Source organism: Meriones unguiculatus, chromosome 4 (genome assembly GCF_030254825.1).
Source record: "Meriones unguiculatus strain TT.TT164.6M chromosome 4, Bangor_MerUng_6.1, whole genome shotgun sequence".
Lineage (NCBI taxonomy): Eukaryota > Metazoa > Chordata > Mammalia > Rodentia > Muridae > Meriones > Meriones unguiculatus.
Genome location: NC_083352.1, coordinates 120557781 through 120572162, shown reverse-complemented (window position 1 = coordinate 120572162; position 14382 = coordinate 120557781). Strand labels below are relative to the sequence as shown.

At 54.7% G+C, this 14382-nt stretch overlaps 1 protein-coding gene across 1 annotated transcript; it reads left to right on the top strand.

Moving 5' to 3' along the window:
* Positions 1–492: 492 nt before the first annotated feature.
* Positions 493–5520, top strand: Slc32a1 (solute carrier family 32 member 1). The gene is made up of 2 exons (XM_021663654.2): positions 493–1382; positions 3519–5520. The coding sequence occupies exons 1-2, from the start codon at positions 999–1001 to the stop codon at positions 4704–4706; spliced, it is 1572 nt and encodes a 523-aa protein (XP_021519329.1). The 5' UTR covers positions 493–998; the 3' UTR covers positions 4707–5520.
* The last annotated feature ends 8862 nt before the right edge of the window (positions 5521–14382 follow it).

Sequence of the window (14382 nt, the reverse complement as noted above, 5' to 3'; positions counted from 1 at the left end):
CCCCTCAGATGAAAGAAAAAAAAGAAAGGGGAAAAAAGACCAACAGCCAGCCCTCCACTCTGCGTGCATCTGGAGAGCAATTGGTGGCAAGCCACCCGCTTTCATCCCGGCACCCCTGGACGGCAGAAACAGCTCAGGTGGTCCAGTCTGGCGCCGAGCGTCTTTAAAAGTGATCCAAGACGGTCACTTCTGTCATCAAGATGGACTTGGCAGCCAGATTTAAGAGCGGATGATAGATGGCAGGGAGGCAAACAGCGGCCCGCCCGGCTGGCTCCTCTAGAGACCCGCAACTGTCCTGTTGGTTATCCCGACGGTTAGCTAAAGGATCTGGGGCCCGTACAGCTTGGGGACTCTAGAGGGTTGGTCCGGGGGTGGGGGAACCTTGAGAACCAGCCCACAACGAACTCCTCCCTCCTTGCGGCGGCGGCGAGGTGGGACGGGCCAGGACGCCCGCTTAGCACCTCCTCCAGAAATGCAGCACTTGGGGGGCCCCCATCCCGGCCTTCGCGTGCCCCTTCCCGCCGCCTCCCCAAGGGATGCCCTTCTCCAGCCGTTGTCGCGCTTCCGAAACCTTCCGTGCCCCCCCCTCGTCCGGACCCCCACTCCCACCCCTGGCTCGGGCAGCATCCCCTAGCTGCCCTCCGCCCACGCACCGCCTGACTCCGAGGGGCGCGGGCGCATTGGGCTGCGCCCGCGTGGGGGCGCCGCGCCAGCCTCGCGTCGCCGTTCTGACGCCGCCGTCGCCGCCGCCCTCCGCAGCCCAGCCGGCACCCGCGCCAGCTCTGCAGTGCACTCGTCGCCTCCCGGGCCGGTCCCACCGAGAGTCAGCCTAGCGCGCCGGGAGGAGCCCGCCTCGAACGCCCTGCACGAGGGTCATGAGCCAGAGCGCCCCGGGGCGCCGCGCCGAGAGCCAGCGGAGGTAGCGGCCCAAGCTGCCCTGACGCGCGCCCGCCGCGTCCCCAGACCTTCCTGTCCTTTCCTCCCGTCCGGTCGCCGCCATGGCCACCCTGCTCCGCAGCAAGCTGACCAACGTGGCCACGTCCGTGTCCAACAAGTCCCAGGCCAAGGTGAGCGGCATGTTTGCCAGGATGGGCTTTCAGGCGGCCACGGATGAGGAGGCGGTGGGCTTCGCTCACTGCGACGACCTGGACTTCGAGCACCGCCAGGGCCTGCAGATGGACATCCTGAAGTCCGAGGGCGAGCCCTGCGGGGACGAGGGCGCCGAGCCTCCCGTCGAGGGAGACATCCATTACCAGCGCGGCGGCGCTCCTCTGCCGCCCTCCGGCTCCAAGGACCAGGCCGTGGGTGGCGAGTTCGGGGGTCACGACAAGCCCAAGATCACGGCGTGGGAGGCGGGCTGGAACGTGACGAACGCCATTCAGGTGAGCGCGGGATTCCCGGCTCCGCCGGCCCCCACCCTCGCCCCCACCCTCGCTTTGCTCGCCAGGCGCTGCCCCCGCAGGAGTCCTGCGGAGTTCTGGGCTGCCGTGCCCCCTCCCCTCGGGCAGGGCTCCCCTTCTCCGACCTTCCTAGCTGTGCGGGGATCTCCGCCCCCCGGCTGGTGTCTTGCACAGATCCACACACTCTCCTCACTCTCCTCCTCTTGCTGCGCCCCCTCCCTTTGCAGGACAGCCCGGCTGGGGTTTGGGGGAGGTGGTGGTGGGGAACACAAATCCAGAAATCCTGCAGACGCTGGAGACCGTGGGGAAGGGCCTAAGGGAGGGAGGGGAATGAGGGAGACAGAAAATCAGGATCCGAAGGAAGGAGTTTGCCTTGGGGCTCTGGAATGGAGTCACAGCTGCGTTTTCCAGAGGACGGGGGTGGGGGGTGGGGGTGGGGGCTGAGCTGGGAGTCTCCTCCTCCCGACGCGCGCAGAAGTCCTGCACAGGTACAGAGGCAGACACGCGCCATCAGCATCCTACCCTGCCCGCAAAAAGGCCTAGGACGCGCATCTGTTTATATTTCGCAGTCACCCCAAACACACTTGCCTGTACCCCGAGACGCCCCGCAACAGCAGCAATTATCCACGCACAGCGCACATTAGGGCAGGCGGCACCTCCGAGCTCCTGCAGCGCTGTCGGAGACTTGCAGGCCGGTGTGCGCGGGCCCCTACGGTGTTTGCGCCGTGAGGCCGCGAGGACCAGCTCCTCTCGCGCGAAATCCCGGCTGCGCCGCAGAAGCCTGAGCGCCTCCCCCGTGGGCCGGCCAGGCTGCTCCAGGGCCCGAGAAACCCGCCATCTGTGACCCCTATTGCCGACCCCGAGCCCAACCCTGTTCCCACCGGGGGCACCGGGCTCCGCAGCTAAAGGATTTGGAGTTCGCAAAACGACCCTGGGGGCTGGCGGGGGTTGGCGGGTCCCAGCTTCGGGGAGGGAGGAGGCTTCGATTCTGGACGCCCCTGGGCTCTGGGTCTCGGCTGCCTCGCATCTACTGAGTGTGGAATCGTTGAGACAGAGAACACAGGGTTTTTGGGGGGGAGGATGGCAGGCAACAGCTGGGTTTCCCTGGACCGTAGGCTCGGCGGGGTACGGAGGATACTCTACCGCACCAGCTACAGACAAGACAGGCTTGACAGAACACAGGACTGGGTTGGAGTCCGCGGGGCCTTTGCTGCGGCGGGGTAGCTTCTCCCCGGGTCTTTCAGGGGTCTGTCTGTAGCTGGAGAGAGGCCGGAAGGTAGGCAGGAGGCTGGCAGACGTCGGGAGCCCTGGATTTCGTTAGCTTTTCTTCTCCGTGTCAATTATAAAGCACACTGCGCAGCTTTGGCGTTTCCATCTCCTCGGGTGCTACAGAGCTTCTGGCTTAGGCTTCTCCGCAGCGGCAGGGCTACCCGGCTTGGAAGGGTCCCTACTGTGACACCCCCCCCCCCAGCGTACCCCGCTTAATACCATTTTTAGGGCTCGCCCTCGTCCCAACTCCAGCCTTGCCCCTGGGTTTGTTATTTCCAAGCCAGCATCCCCGCTCCCTCTCGGTCCCCCCAAGACCTGTGCCTGCCCAAAGCGTCTGCGTGTCTCTTCCTTTCTGGCCTCCTTCCGTTTTCAGCCTGCTCCTCCCTACCCGACCTCGACTCTCCTGGTTTGGCCCTTAGATACTCGGATTTCTCTCGTTAATAAGCATCCCATTCCAGGCCACGGCGATTCTAGCGTCCAGTTCCCCAGAGCTTCCCAAAGCGCCCTTCTGGGTCCATGCACCTAGTCCCTAGTCCCTGTGCTCCATCCCTTCTGGTTGCATCGCCATCTATACGCAGCCACAGAAACCATCTCTATTTCCCTCTCTACCCTCAGCCTCCTCCGTACTCCCCAGGCGCCGGCCTTCCTTCTGACCTAACACCCGGATCCTGCCTGAGGGCCCCTTGCACGACCGTTCACCCTCGTTCTCTCCTGCCGGTTTAGGAATGGCTTTCTCCCCTAGCGCCCCCTAGCGATAGTTTTGGGCTGTCCCCCCTCCCCCTCCTCCGGGTCCCCCTCGAAGGCCGCATCGTCTGAGCCCCAGGGTCTGGTTGCCTCTTTGCACCACAGGGCATGTTCGTGCTCGGCCTCCCCTACGCCATCCTCCACGGCGGCTACCTGGGCCTGTTCCTCATCATCTTCGCAGCGGTGGTGTGCTGCTACACGGGCAAGATCCTCATCGCGTGCCTGTACGAGGAGAACGAAGACGGCGAGGTGGTGCGCGTGAGGGACTCGTACGTGGCCATTGCGAACGCCTGCTGCGCCCCTCGCTTCCCCACGCTGGGCGGCCGCGTGGTCAACGTGGCGCAGATCATCGAGCTGGTGATGACGTGCATCCTGTACGTGGTGGTGAGCGGCAACCTCATGTACAACAGCTTCCCGGGGCTGCCCGTGTCGCAGAAGTCCTGGTCCATCATCGCCACGGCGGTGCTGCTGCCCTGTGCCTTCCTGAAGAACCTCAAGGCCGTGTCCAAGTTCAGCCTGCTGTGCACGCTGGCCCACTTCGTTATCAACATCCTGGTCATCGCCTACTGCCTCTCTCGCGCGCGCGACTGGGCCTGGGAGAAGGTGAAGTTCTACATCGACGTCAAGAAGTTCCCCATCTCCATCGGCATCATCGTGTTCAGCTACACGTCGCAGATCTTCCTGCCCTCGCTCGAAGGCAACATGCAGCAGCCCAGCGAGTTCCACTGCATGATGAACTGGACGCACATCGCCGCCTGCGTGCTCAAGGGCCTCTTCGCGCTCGTCGCCTACCTCACCTGGGCCGACGAGACCAAGGAGGTGATCACGGATAACCTGCCCGGCTCCATCCGCGCCGTCGTCAACCTCTTCCTGGTGGCCAAGGCGCTGCTCTCCTACCCGCTGCCCTTCTTCGCGGCCGTGGAGGTGCTGGAGAAGTCGCTCTTCCAGGAGGGCAGCCGCGCCTTCTTCCCCGCCTGCTACGGGGGCGACGGGCGCCTCAAGTCCTGGGGGCTGACGCTGCGCTGCGCGCTGGTCGTCTTCACGCTGCTCATGGCCATCTACGTGCCGCACTTCGCCCTGCTCATGGGCCTCACGGGCAGCCTCACCGGAGCCGGCCTCTGCTTCCTGCTGCCCAGCCTCTTCCACCTGCGCCTGCTCTGGCGCAAGCTGCTGTGGCACCAGGTCTTCTTCGACGTGGCCATCTTCGTCATCGGCGGCATCTGCAGCGTGTCCGGCTTCGTGCATTCACTCGAGGGCCTCATCGAGGCCTACCGAACCAACGCCGAGGACTAGGGGGCGGGGCCCTGCCCCCTCCCTCCCTCTCCCCCAGCTCCGGCCCCAGCCCGCCCCTCTTCCCCCTCATCTCCGCCCCCTCTCCCCTCCCCACCTCCGGAGCCCACCTCCCCCAGCCCCGTGCGCCGCCGCGCTAGGGAGGCCGAGCTTTCACCACCTCCGGTTCCTAGTGGCTGATTCTTCGGGGATGGGGTGGGGGTGGGGGTGGGGGAGGGGATAGACGCCCAAGGGCCACCGCGTCTGCGTTTCTGTCGTCCTTTCGATTCCACGCCACCCCGGTTTGGGGGAAGGGGTAGGGAGCGGAGCGTATTTGTGAAGGGAGGGTATTCTCTGTCCCCCCCGGAGCACCTCCACCTCGAAGCTTTGGCTCCAAACACCCGATGGGGGTGGGAGGGGCGGGGAAAGGGGCGCACGCAGCTCGCAGGCTCGGAAACTTCCCCTGGGGTTGGGGTGGGGGACATTTCACAGCCATTCAGCGCTCGGAATCTACAGCGCCCAGCCCATCTCCAGCAAGAGCGCTCCCCATGCCCTAGACATTTTCAACTTTGCGGCCTGAAAGGCTGACCGGGAAATCCATTTCGTGCGGGCGACTTCCATCCGGAGAAGCCGCGGCAGGGGCCGTTTTTTTTGCCTGCCAGTTTTCAGGAACCCAAAACTCATCTTGTGCAATGTATCTGGTTGTGGAACTGTATTCTGTGCGTGTGGTGTGCTCGTGGTGAATAAGATGAAATGTATATCAGAAAAAAAAATCTATCTCTAATTTAGAGTGCGGTGCATAATAATTATATCCGCAAATAAAGAAGAAACAAAGGCGTTTCTGGCCTCCTGTTCACAGCTGCCCAGCGCGGTGGTAAGTGGGAGGCAGGTGGTGGGGGACCACCGAGCTGGAGCCAAGTAGAAAAGGGAGGAGGGAAGGAGCCACTGTGGATAAAGGGTCCAGGAATAAGGGAGTAAGTAAGTTCACACCGGGCTGTCGGGATGCAGGAGCTAACAGGGGCCCCTCACGGCTAGGATTCGGAGAATCCACGGAGAATGTGGTGGGTGCTTTCAGCTTCCAACCCTAAAGGGGATAGCGTGCCGAGCTTACGGAACAAATGCCTGTTGGGGCTAGGGTTAAATTGGGTGAAAGAGCGAACTCCTAGCTTACAGTGAGGGGCGGGGCCGGGGTGGATTTCAGGGAGAGGAGAAAGCTAGGCAGCAGACGACCGGGGAGGCACGAACCCCTAGGTGGGACTGCAAACTGAGCCAAGAACCGTAAAGGAGCGGGTTGTGGAATTTTCCAGCCTCTCCCTCAACCCCCGGACCAGGCACCAAACCCACTGCCTTGCAGGCACCTCATACCCCAAAGCCCCAAACCCCAGCTGAGGTTGACTCAGCCGCTGCAAGGGCTGTTTACAACAAGCCATTGGAGCATCGTTGTTTTCTTTGCTCCGCTTGGGACTGTGATTGTCTGGTTTATCCAAGGAATCAGGGTTGGGACTGGTTTGGGTGTTTTTCGTTTGTTTGTTTGTTTGTTTGTTTGTTTGTTTTCCAGTACCGCCTGCCTTCAGGGGCGGCTGCCTGGGACTGCTAGGAAAGATCTGGGGAAACTTTCCCAGGGGTCTCTAGGGTCTCTCCTCACTGTGGGCACAGGCTTTTAGAGTGAATCTAGTGTCTAAGCTGGGTGTCATTCTCTGCATTGGGGGAGAGGGGAGGGAAAAAGGGAGAGGAGAGAAGAGGAGGAAGGAGGGGAGGGAAGAAGAGGAGAGGAGAGGAGGAGGGAGAGAGGTGTTATCTGCCTCACAAAAACCTTGGTAAACATGATGGTGGTGAGCTCTGGCTGTGATGCACTTGTGACAGAGGTGAGCTCCTATCACCGGGGTTCTGCAGCTACAGCACAGGGGTAGGAGGGAGTAGGCTACCAAGCAGCTCTCTGAAGGCCATTTGAGATGCCTGTCCCCCTCCCCAGCCGTTGCTTTATTTCCCTTTGTCGCTATTGCTGTGTGTTCAGGCCCCAGGACAAACCAAAGAATTCTGTTCCTGTCTCTCAAATCCAGGGAGGAAGGCACTGCCTGCCCATCCTCCCGCCTGTGTCTGCTTCTCGGTGGACCAGGAGGGTGCTCAGACCCACACATTGCAGCCTTGAGAGAAAGCTAGAAAGGGGTGGTAGTCCTGTTCCTCCGTGCCAGCTCTGCCCTTCTTCAGAAGGACAAGTGAGAGTAGCGGCAGGTTGTGGACAGCGGCTGCTGGCTCTGGGCTTAGCTTGCATTTCCTCCGGTAGGTTTTGGCCATCTTTGGGCTCAATTTGCTAGAGCCCAGGTTCCCAAGGGCAAATCCTGACAGCGGCAGTGGCAGAGAGCCCCCTAGAGTCGCAAGTGGAACTCTCTACACCTTAGTGAGTAGGTCTCCTGGGAGAAATGCTGGCCAGGCGGGGCCCATCTCCACATTCCCTCACTTCTCTGCAAGGTGCATGAAGCCTCGGGCATCTGGACCCCAGGAGAGCTCAGACTCTGAACTGAATTGAAGATGAGGACTCTGCATCAGCACTCCCCACCCCCACACACTCAGGGTTCCCATCAGTTCTTACAGTGCATCCAAACTCCATTCTCTGTTGACTCTAATAAGCCGCCCCCACACCCCGCAGCAGAGATAGGTTGGTGTACCATTCTTGTGCCCTTGAAGAACCACCAAGAGCCATGCCTGCCAGCCACAGGGTCTGAACGTGTCCCTACCTGACCTCCCCAGGGACCAGCTCACAGCTGTCGCCCCTCAAGGAGGCTTTCCCCTTTATGGCTTGGGTGACTTGTTTTGGCACGTGCCTCAGAGTTCTCTCTGCCTCTTTCCCCACCCCCAGCCCTGGAGTTCATTACTGCTCTCCCTCACCATCTCCCAATGCTTTGTTCCAGTATCAGTTTTCAATAGTGGGCCTTTGGTGACGTGACTTTTGCCAAACTGAGTTGATGCTCTAATATGCTATATTTTGTTACAGGATGCACCATATCCCAGAGACTGACATGATCCTTGCTCAGGGACGTTAAAGGGATGAAGGAAGCCAAACAGGGGGAACCATTAAGCAGTGGACAGGATCCAGGCCTTGCTGTTGGGAGGTAGATTAGAGACAAGACTCAGAGAGGGGCTTTGATGGAGAAAGCTTAGTTCTGGAAATGAGTGGGGGTGGGGCAGGCCAGACATCCAGGCATTCCAGCTGGGGCCGGATTGACATCAGGGAACTAGCCTTGATACTGACCCCACCTCCCCGCAACCCAGGGTTCTTTTATTTCCCCCTGTTAAATATTATGCAATTTCTAAAATTTTAAAAAGAAAAGAAAAATTTTACTCTCTCAACATGTTGGTACCCATCACCTAGATGGAAAGATGGCCATTTTCAACACTACCTACCACGCATCTCTCTCTGTACAACAACCCCTCCCCTTTGAAAGCGATGCCCTCCAAGCTTACAAACCAGTCTGGTTCTTAAGTAGGAGGACAATGATGTGACACGGGGAGGGGGTGGGGGCTTAGGGACAGTACTAAGTCAAACTGTCCCGGAGCCTGAGGCAAAAGAAAACAACCATGGTTGGTTCTGTCTTCATTCCAAATTTCACTGTTGTGTCCACCAGATTATTTTGAATATCATGCTTCGTTTTGTATTGATTTAGATTTTAAAAATATTAAAAAGGGATAAGGAGATGGCTTAGTCAACAGAATTCTCAGTGTGAAGACAGGCAGACTTGAGCTCAGAATTCTGTCTCCAACATAAAAAGCGGGGCATGGTGGCTCACTCCTGTAATTCCCAGTACTGCGGAGGCAGAGACTTGAGGATCCCTAGGGCTTGCTGGCTAGCCAGCAGAGCTGAGCTGGTGATCTTTAGGTTCAGTGAGTGACCTTTTAGAAAATTAAGGAAAAAAAAAAAAGGGATGAGGCTGGAGAGATGGCTCAGTGGTAAAGAGCTTAGACTGCTCTTCTAGAGGACCTAAGTTCAATTCCCAGCACCCATGGTGGGAAGGCTCATAACCAACCACCTGTAAGCTCTATGGGACCCAATACCCTCTACATAAATAATAATAAATCCATAGAAAGAATAAGGTGAGCCAGGAGGTGGTGGCACACACCTTTAATCTCAGTACTTGGGCGGTTAGAAGCAGGAGGATATCTTGGGTTGAGGCCAGCCTGGTCTACAGAGAGAATTCCAGGACAGCTAGAGCTACACAGAGGAAACCTGTCTGGAAAAACAAAAACAAAGCAAGCAAACAAGAATAAAATATGGTGGGAATTGATTGAGGAAGATACTTGATGTTAACCCTCCATCCGCAACTACCGGAAACTCAGGAGTGTTGGTGCACATCTGTGATCCTGCAGCTTAGGAGGCAGACACAGGAAAATCTCAAGTTCTAGGCCAGCATGGCCTACAGAGCAAGATTCTACCTCAATAAAGAAATAAAGAAAGAAAAAAAGAAAGAATGAAAGAAAAAAAGAAAGAAAGAAAGAAAGAAAGAAAGCTATAACAACAAAAAAATATCAATTAAAAAAAACCTATTCAACTTGCTTCCTGCAATTTTTTTTTTAACATCGTCTTCAATTTTACCCCTGAGGCCAATGCTTTTACCTTGCCTTAGGCTCTTCTTAGCCCTGGGTGTGAAGTAAAGCCTGAGAGAGGCACAAGCCCTCCAGAGAGTTCAAGAGTCAACAAGGGACTCCACAGTGATGCTGTGGGTGCCCCTGCCCCCTGTGGGGTCCCAAAGGGGGTAATAGGGATGAGCTTCCATCCAGAGGTACCCAGGAAGATAATCCGCAGTGCTGAGACCCCAGCTATAAGGGCTGGGGTGGGAACATGGTGGAAACTGAGGGTGCTGTAAAAGGGATGGCAGGTGCAGGCCTTGGGCTAGGGACGGAAGCATGGCGGGGTGGGGGTGGGTACATGATTGCTGGGGCTGTATATCTCCTGCTTCAGGGGTTGCCAGGGGACCACTTGCTGGCTATGGAGACCTAACTACAGTGTTATCCCTGAGGGTACAGCAGTAGCTCACACAGATACGGTCTCTGCAGCAATCGTCAGCATCACCCCATCCTCTCCTGGATGCATCCAAGTGCCCCAGAAGCTGTGCATATTTAGAACTCTGCTTCCTCCAAGCCCCCCGAGCTCCTATCTCACCTCCCTGAAGGTTTCCAGGATACCTTGAGACACAATTTGGAGTGGAGCAGTTATCCCCCAATCCTGAGGCAGTTAGTGATCCCTGGTCCCCTGAGGTCTCAGGTCCTCTGGTGGGATGACTTGAGCTCCATCCCGTAAGGATTCTGAGGGGTCTGCTGGCTCATCAGACATGTTTTATCTGATTCCCTCTGCCTTCCCTGTTTCCTCACTGCACTGCCTGGGCGCCTCTGGGAGGCTGGAAGAAGTGGAACCAAACAGGAAGTACTTTAGAGGCTTTCCCCCTATTCCACCCATAAACTCAGATATAATAACCTCATTTCCCTCCTCTTCCTTATGTGCCACTGACTTGGTACTACTGATATGAAGAAGACTGAGGCAACGAGTTGGCGGACAGATGGATGATGGACAGACCAGTGGGTGGGTGCTGTTGTGAATGTGCTTGGATGAATGAAAAATGGGTAGGGAGATGAGTGGATGGAAAAAAAAAAGACGGACAGATAGATAAATGAGTCAGTGGAGGAGTGGAGGAAATGATCAGTGTCTAGATCAATGGATGAAAACAAAGGATAAATGTGTTCATAGCAACGATCATTTTCTGTTTTTGTTTAACAAGGTTTCACTATGTAGCCCTGGCTAGCCTGGAACTCATGTAGACAAGGCTAGCTCTGAACTCACAGAAATCCCCATACTTCTGCCTCCAGAGTGCTAGGGTTAAATGCATGCACCATCATACCTAGATTGTTTAGTATCTGAAGCAGAATCTCACCTAGTCCAGGCTGGCTTAAACTTGCTATGTAGCCAAAGCTAGCCTTGAGCTCCCCCTGCCTCCACATCTTAAATACTCTGGTTACAGGTCCATGCCGACACACTTGGCTCGCAGTGACAATCTTTAGGCATAGCAAACTTCCAGGCAGATAGCTCTCTTATATGTCTTCATTAACAAAGATCTTATATGCAGAACTTACCTAAGTGTGTTTTATAATAGATTCATATATTTACAAAAAGATTATCAGGACATTGAAATATTGAAACCACAGGAAAGCAAGCATGTGGTCAGCCAATGAAGTATGTGAAAAAAAAAATCCCAAATCTTGGCCCTTGGGTAATAACAATATTTAAAGATCAGGCAAAGGAAGAGTCGAGCTAGGTGAAAGGTAGCCTGGGAGGTGGAATGAAAACAGGCTGGTGTGCTGGAATTGAAAAACAGGCTTCAAGGAAGAAATGGAAAGATTTTTTTTTTTTCTGGAACAGGCATGGAGGTGTGGACATCCACACCTCCATGAGTCCCAGAGGCAAAGACACGGGAGAAGCTTCACAAGGAGCAGTGGAGCAAGTTCTTGAAAAGCGTTCTGATGGGGGCCCATCTCTGTAGAAGGCTCTGAAGGGGGCAGTCAGAGACTACACAGAAATGAAGCAGAAGGGGACAGGGAGAGAGAAGGGCGGCTCAAGTGCACGGGGATCTTGGCTGCCTGCAGTGGGGGTTTCCCTGCCACAGACCAGCACACAGGCGTCGCATCCGAAGTTTTTGATAGGGCAGCACATATGGGGGCCAATACTAGGAAGACTTGAGCCACAGCAGAGAAGTAAGCGACGGAAAGGGAAGCTCACAGGACAACGCCGGCAGGTATACTCCTTTGGGAACCTGGAGCTCAGTCCACCAGAAGCTACGGAGGTTCCACAGTGAGCCTATTTTCGAGGAGCACGGGGTATGGACTGTTAGCCTTGCACCTCCACCAGCTGGAGGTTGCGGGCCCTTCCAGCCCTCAAAGTGTTCCCGTGGTCACAGATTGCTGTTAGGCACAGCACAGGCACAGCACAGGCACCGACAGTTAGGAGCCAAAGCGTGCCCGTAGCCACGCCTAGTAGAATGTTCACAGGCTCCCGCGTCATTTGTTACAGAGGCCTTCACACAGGCCCCCAGACACTAAAATGAGAACCAGACCAGTTGGCCACAAGCTCATGAGGTTCTCAGTGGTAACTGAGAGCTCAAGTTAAGTGGCTTTTAGCAGCACTAGCCACTCAGCATGGGGGAAGCTGGGATGGGAGATCCAACCGCAGTCCACAGAACAAAGGAAATCCCTTACTTTAGAGGAGGGGGTGGCCTCTGAGTTTAGGTACTAAAGTCAGTGGAGGTGCTGATGTATAAGGTGGTAATTTAGGGGCTTGCTGTATGCTAGAAGTTAAGAAGCTTTAGGCAAGGTTCTAGAACATAAGGCTAGAAGGTGTGGCTGATGTCCTCTAGGGAGGCAGCCTGCCATCTAACCTCACACCCTGTGAACCTTTGAAGGTGCTGCTGATCTCCCAGCCCATCTCCCGCAGAGGGAGTACACACCGGGTCCTGGCTTCCGGCTAAGAATTCTGGTGGTGTGGCCATGTAGTTGATTTGCATGAGGTCGTGGGGAGCCCCTTGGCAGAGACAAAGGTGTGGAGTGGGAACATTCTGAGACAGACATGGTATCTGATGGTATATTTGCTCTAGAAGATGGAGTTAGTGGCTGGCCCTAGGAAGAAGGGCTATTTAGAAAAACGCAAATCTATAAACATTAGTCCATGCCATACAGTAATGCCCAGTCATGCTGGCCAGGGTCTCCGAACAATGAACACAAAGAGGAAAGAACACCTGTCTGCCAGGACAGCAGTGCTGACACAGAACCGTGGAGTTCTGCCTCCACTGAAGGACTCCATAAGGCAGTGGTTCCCCACAAGTGGGTCGTGACCCCCTGGGAAGCCTAGCTATGCTTTCACAGGGGTTGCTATCAGATATACTACATATCAGATATCTATATTATGATTCTCATCATCTTTCTGGCTCTTTTTATTTATCTTTTTTTTTTCTTTAAAAAGTGCTTTAAAAGGGGTGGGGGAGCTGGAGAGATGGCTCGGTGGTTAAGTATACTGTCTGTTCTTCCTGAGGACCCAGGTTCAATTCCCAGCACCCACATGGCAGCTTACAACTGCCTGTGGCTCCAATTCCAGGGCATCTGGAGCCTTCATAGACGTACATGCAGGCAAAATGCCAATGCACATAAAAATAAATAAACAAATCCTTTTAGGAAAAAAATGCTAATTTTTTTTTTTTTTTTGGCAGGGACAGGATCTCAGGTAACCTGGCTGGCCTCCAACTCACTGTGTAGCCCAGGCTGGTCATGAACTCTGGGATCTAAAGTCTGGATCCTTTTGACCCCAAAAGGTGCTGGGATCACAGGTTTGTGCCACCACAGTGGGCTGCTACCAGTTTCTTAAAACATTATGCAAAATAAACAGCCTATAAAATGTGGAGCCAAGCTTTAGAAAGAAAGAAAGGAAGGAAGAAGGAAGAGAAAGAAGGAAGGAAAAAAGATAGAAAGAAAATACAGCAGTCAAGAAAACTGAAAACAGCCGGGTGGTGGGCATGCTTTTAGTCCCAGCACTCAGGAGGCAGGGGCAGACAGAGATCCCTGAGTTCCAGGACAGCCTGGTCTGTAAAGCAAGTTCCAGATAGAAAGAAAGAAACGAAAAGAAAACAAACTGAAAACTAGAGCAGTTGTCACATAAGCACTGGAGGCTGGAGCAGGGTTTTCAACCGCCAAACAACAGCTGCAAAGACCAGAAAACAGAGGAGAGAGAGGCGGGTCAGCAGCCTTTCAGGGCAATCTTCTAGGATGGAGTGTTCCTGGTGGAATCCAGTCAAATGTTCAGTCAGGCAACGGGATAAAATAAAGACACTTGATCTAGTCTCAAAAAATTACCCTCTTACCCTCAACTGTGTTCCAGAAGCTGCTTTAGAATGCACTCCAAAACAAGTGAACTGGTGTGTGTGTGTGTGATGTCTATAACCTTGATACTTAGGAGGCTGAGGCAGGAGGATGACTAGGAGTTTCAGGCCAGCATGAGATACAAAGTAAGACCTGATTAAATAAAACAACAACAACAAAAAGATGGAAAACTAATCGACCCCTAATTTGCCATAAAACCTACAACAACCAAAGCAACCCTGTCAAAAAAAAAAAACCCAAACCAAAACAAGTTAGGAAACAAAGGGTGTAATGAAGAGAAATCACATATAGTCAGGAGACGGGACAAATAGTCAATGAACTGTGAACTGATGGGAAAGCAAGAATTCAGCGTGACAGCTGTGCTATAGCCACAGGGGCCTCTAACAAGGAAGCAGAAACAATACTGTGCTGTGTGTTGTTGTATATTTAATATTTGTTTAAAGCAGGGTATTATGTAGTGGAGGCTGGCTTCGAACTCGATGGACAGATGAGGCTGGCCTGGAACTCTTCACCTCTTACCTCTGCCTCCCAAGTGCTGGGATTGCAGGCATGCATCAACTACTGTGTCCATAACTTGGAGAAAGAAGAACACAGGTAAAGAAGAGCACGCTTTTCTGTTAAAACTCATGGCTCACCACCTCCACTCCCACACTACCTGCCAGAACTTGGTGACATGGTTACATCTAACAAGATGACCACGTGAGGCAGTTAGATCAGTAAGAGGAAGAAAGGAAAATATGTATTTATATGTACCACACGTCAATCAACAATTAACAGTCCTTCTCTCAGT

Coding starts and splice junctions, on each gene's coding strand:
- Slc32a1 (XM_021663654.2), top strand. CDS start 999: ATGGCCACCCTGCTCCGCAGCAAGCTGACCAACGTGGCCACGTCCGTG. Junction 1,383..3,518: donor ACGTGACGAACGCCATTCAG/GTGAGCGCGGGA, acceptor TTTGCACCACAG/GGCATGTTCGTGCTCGGCCT.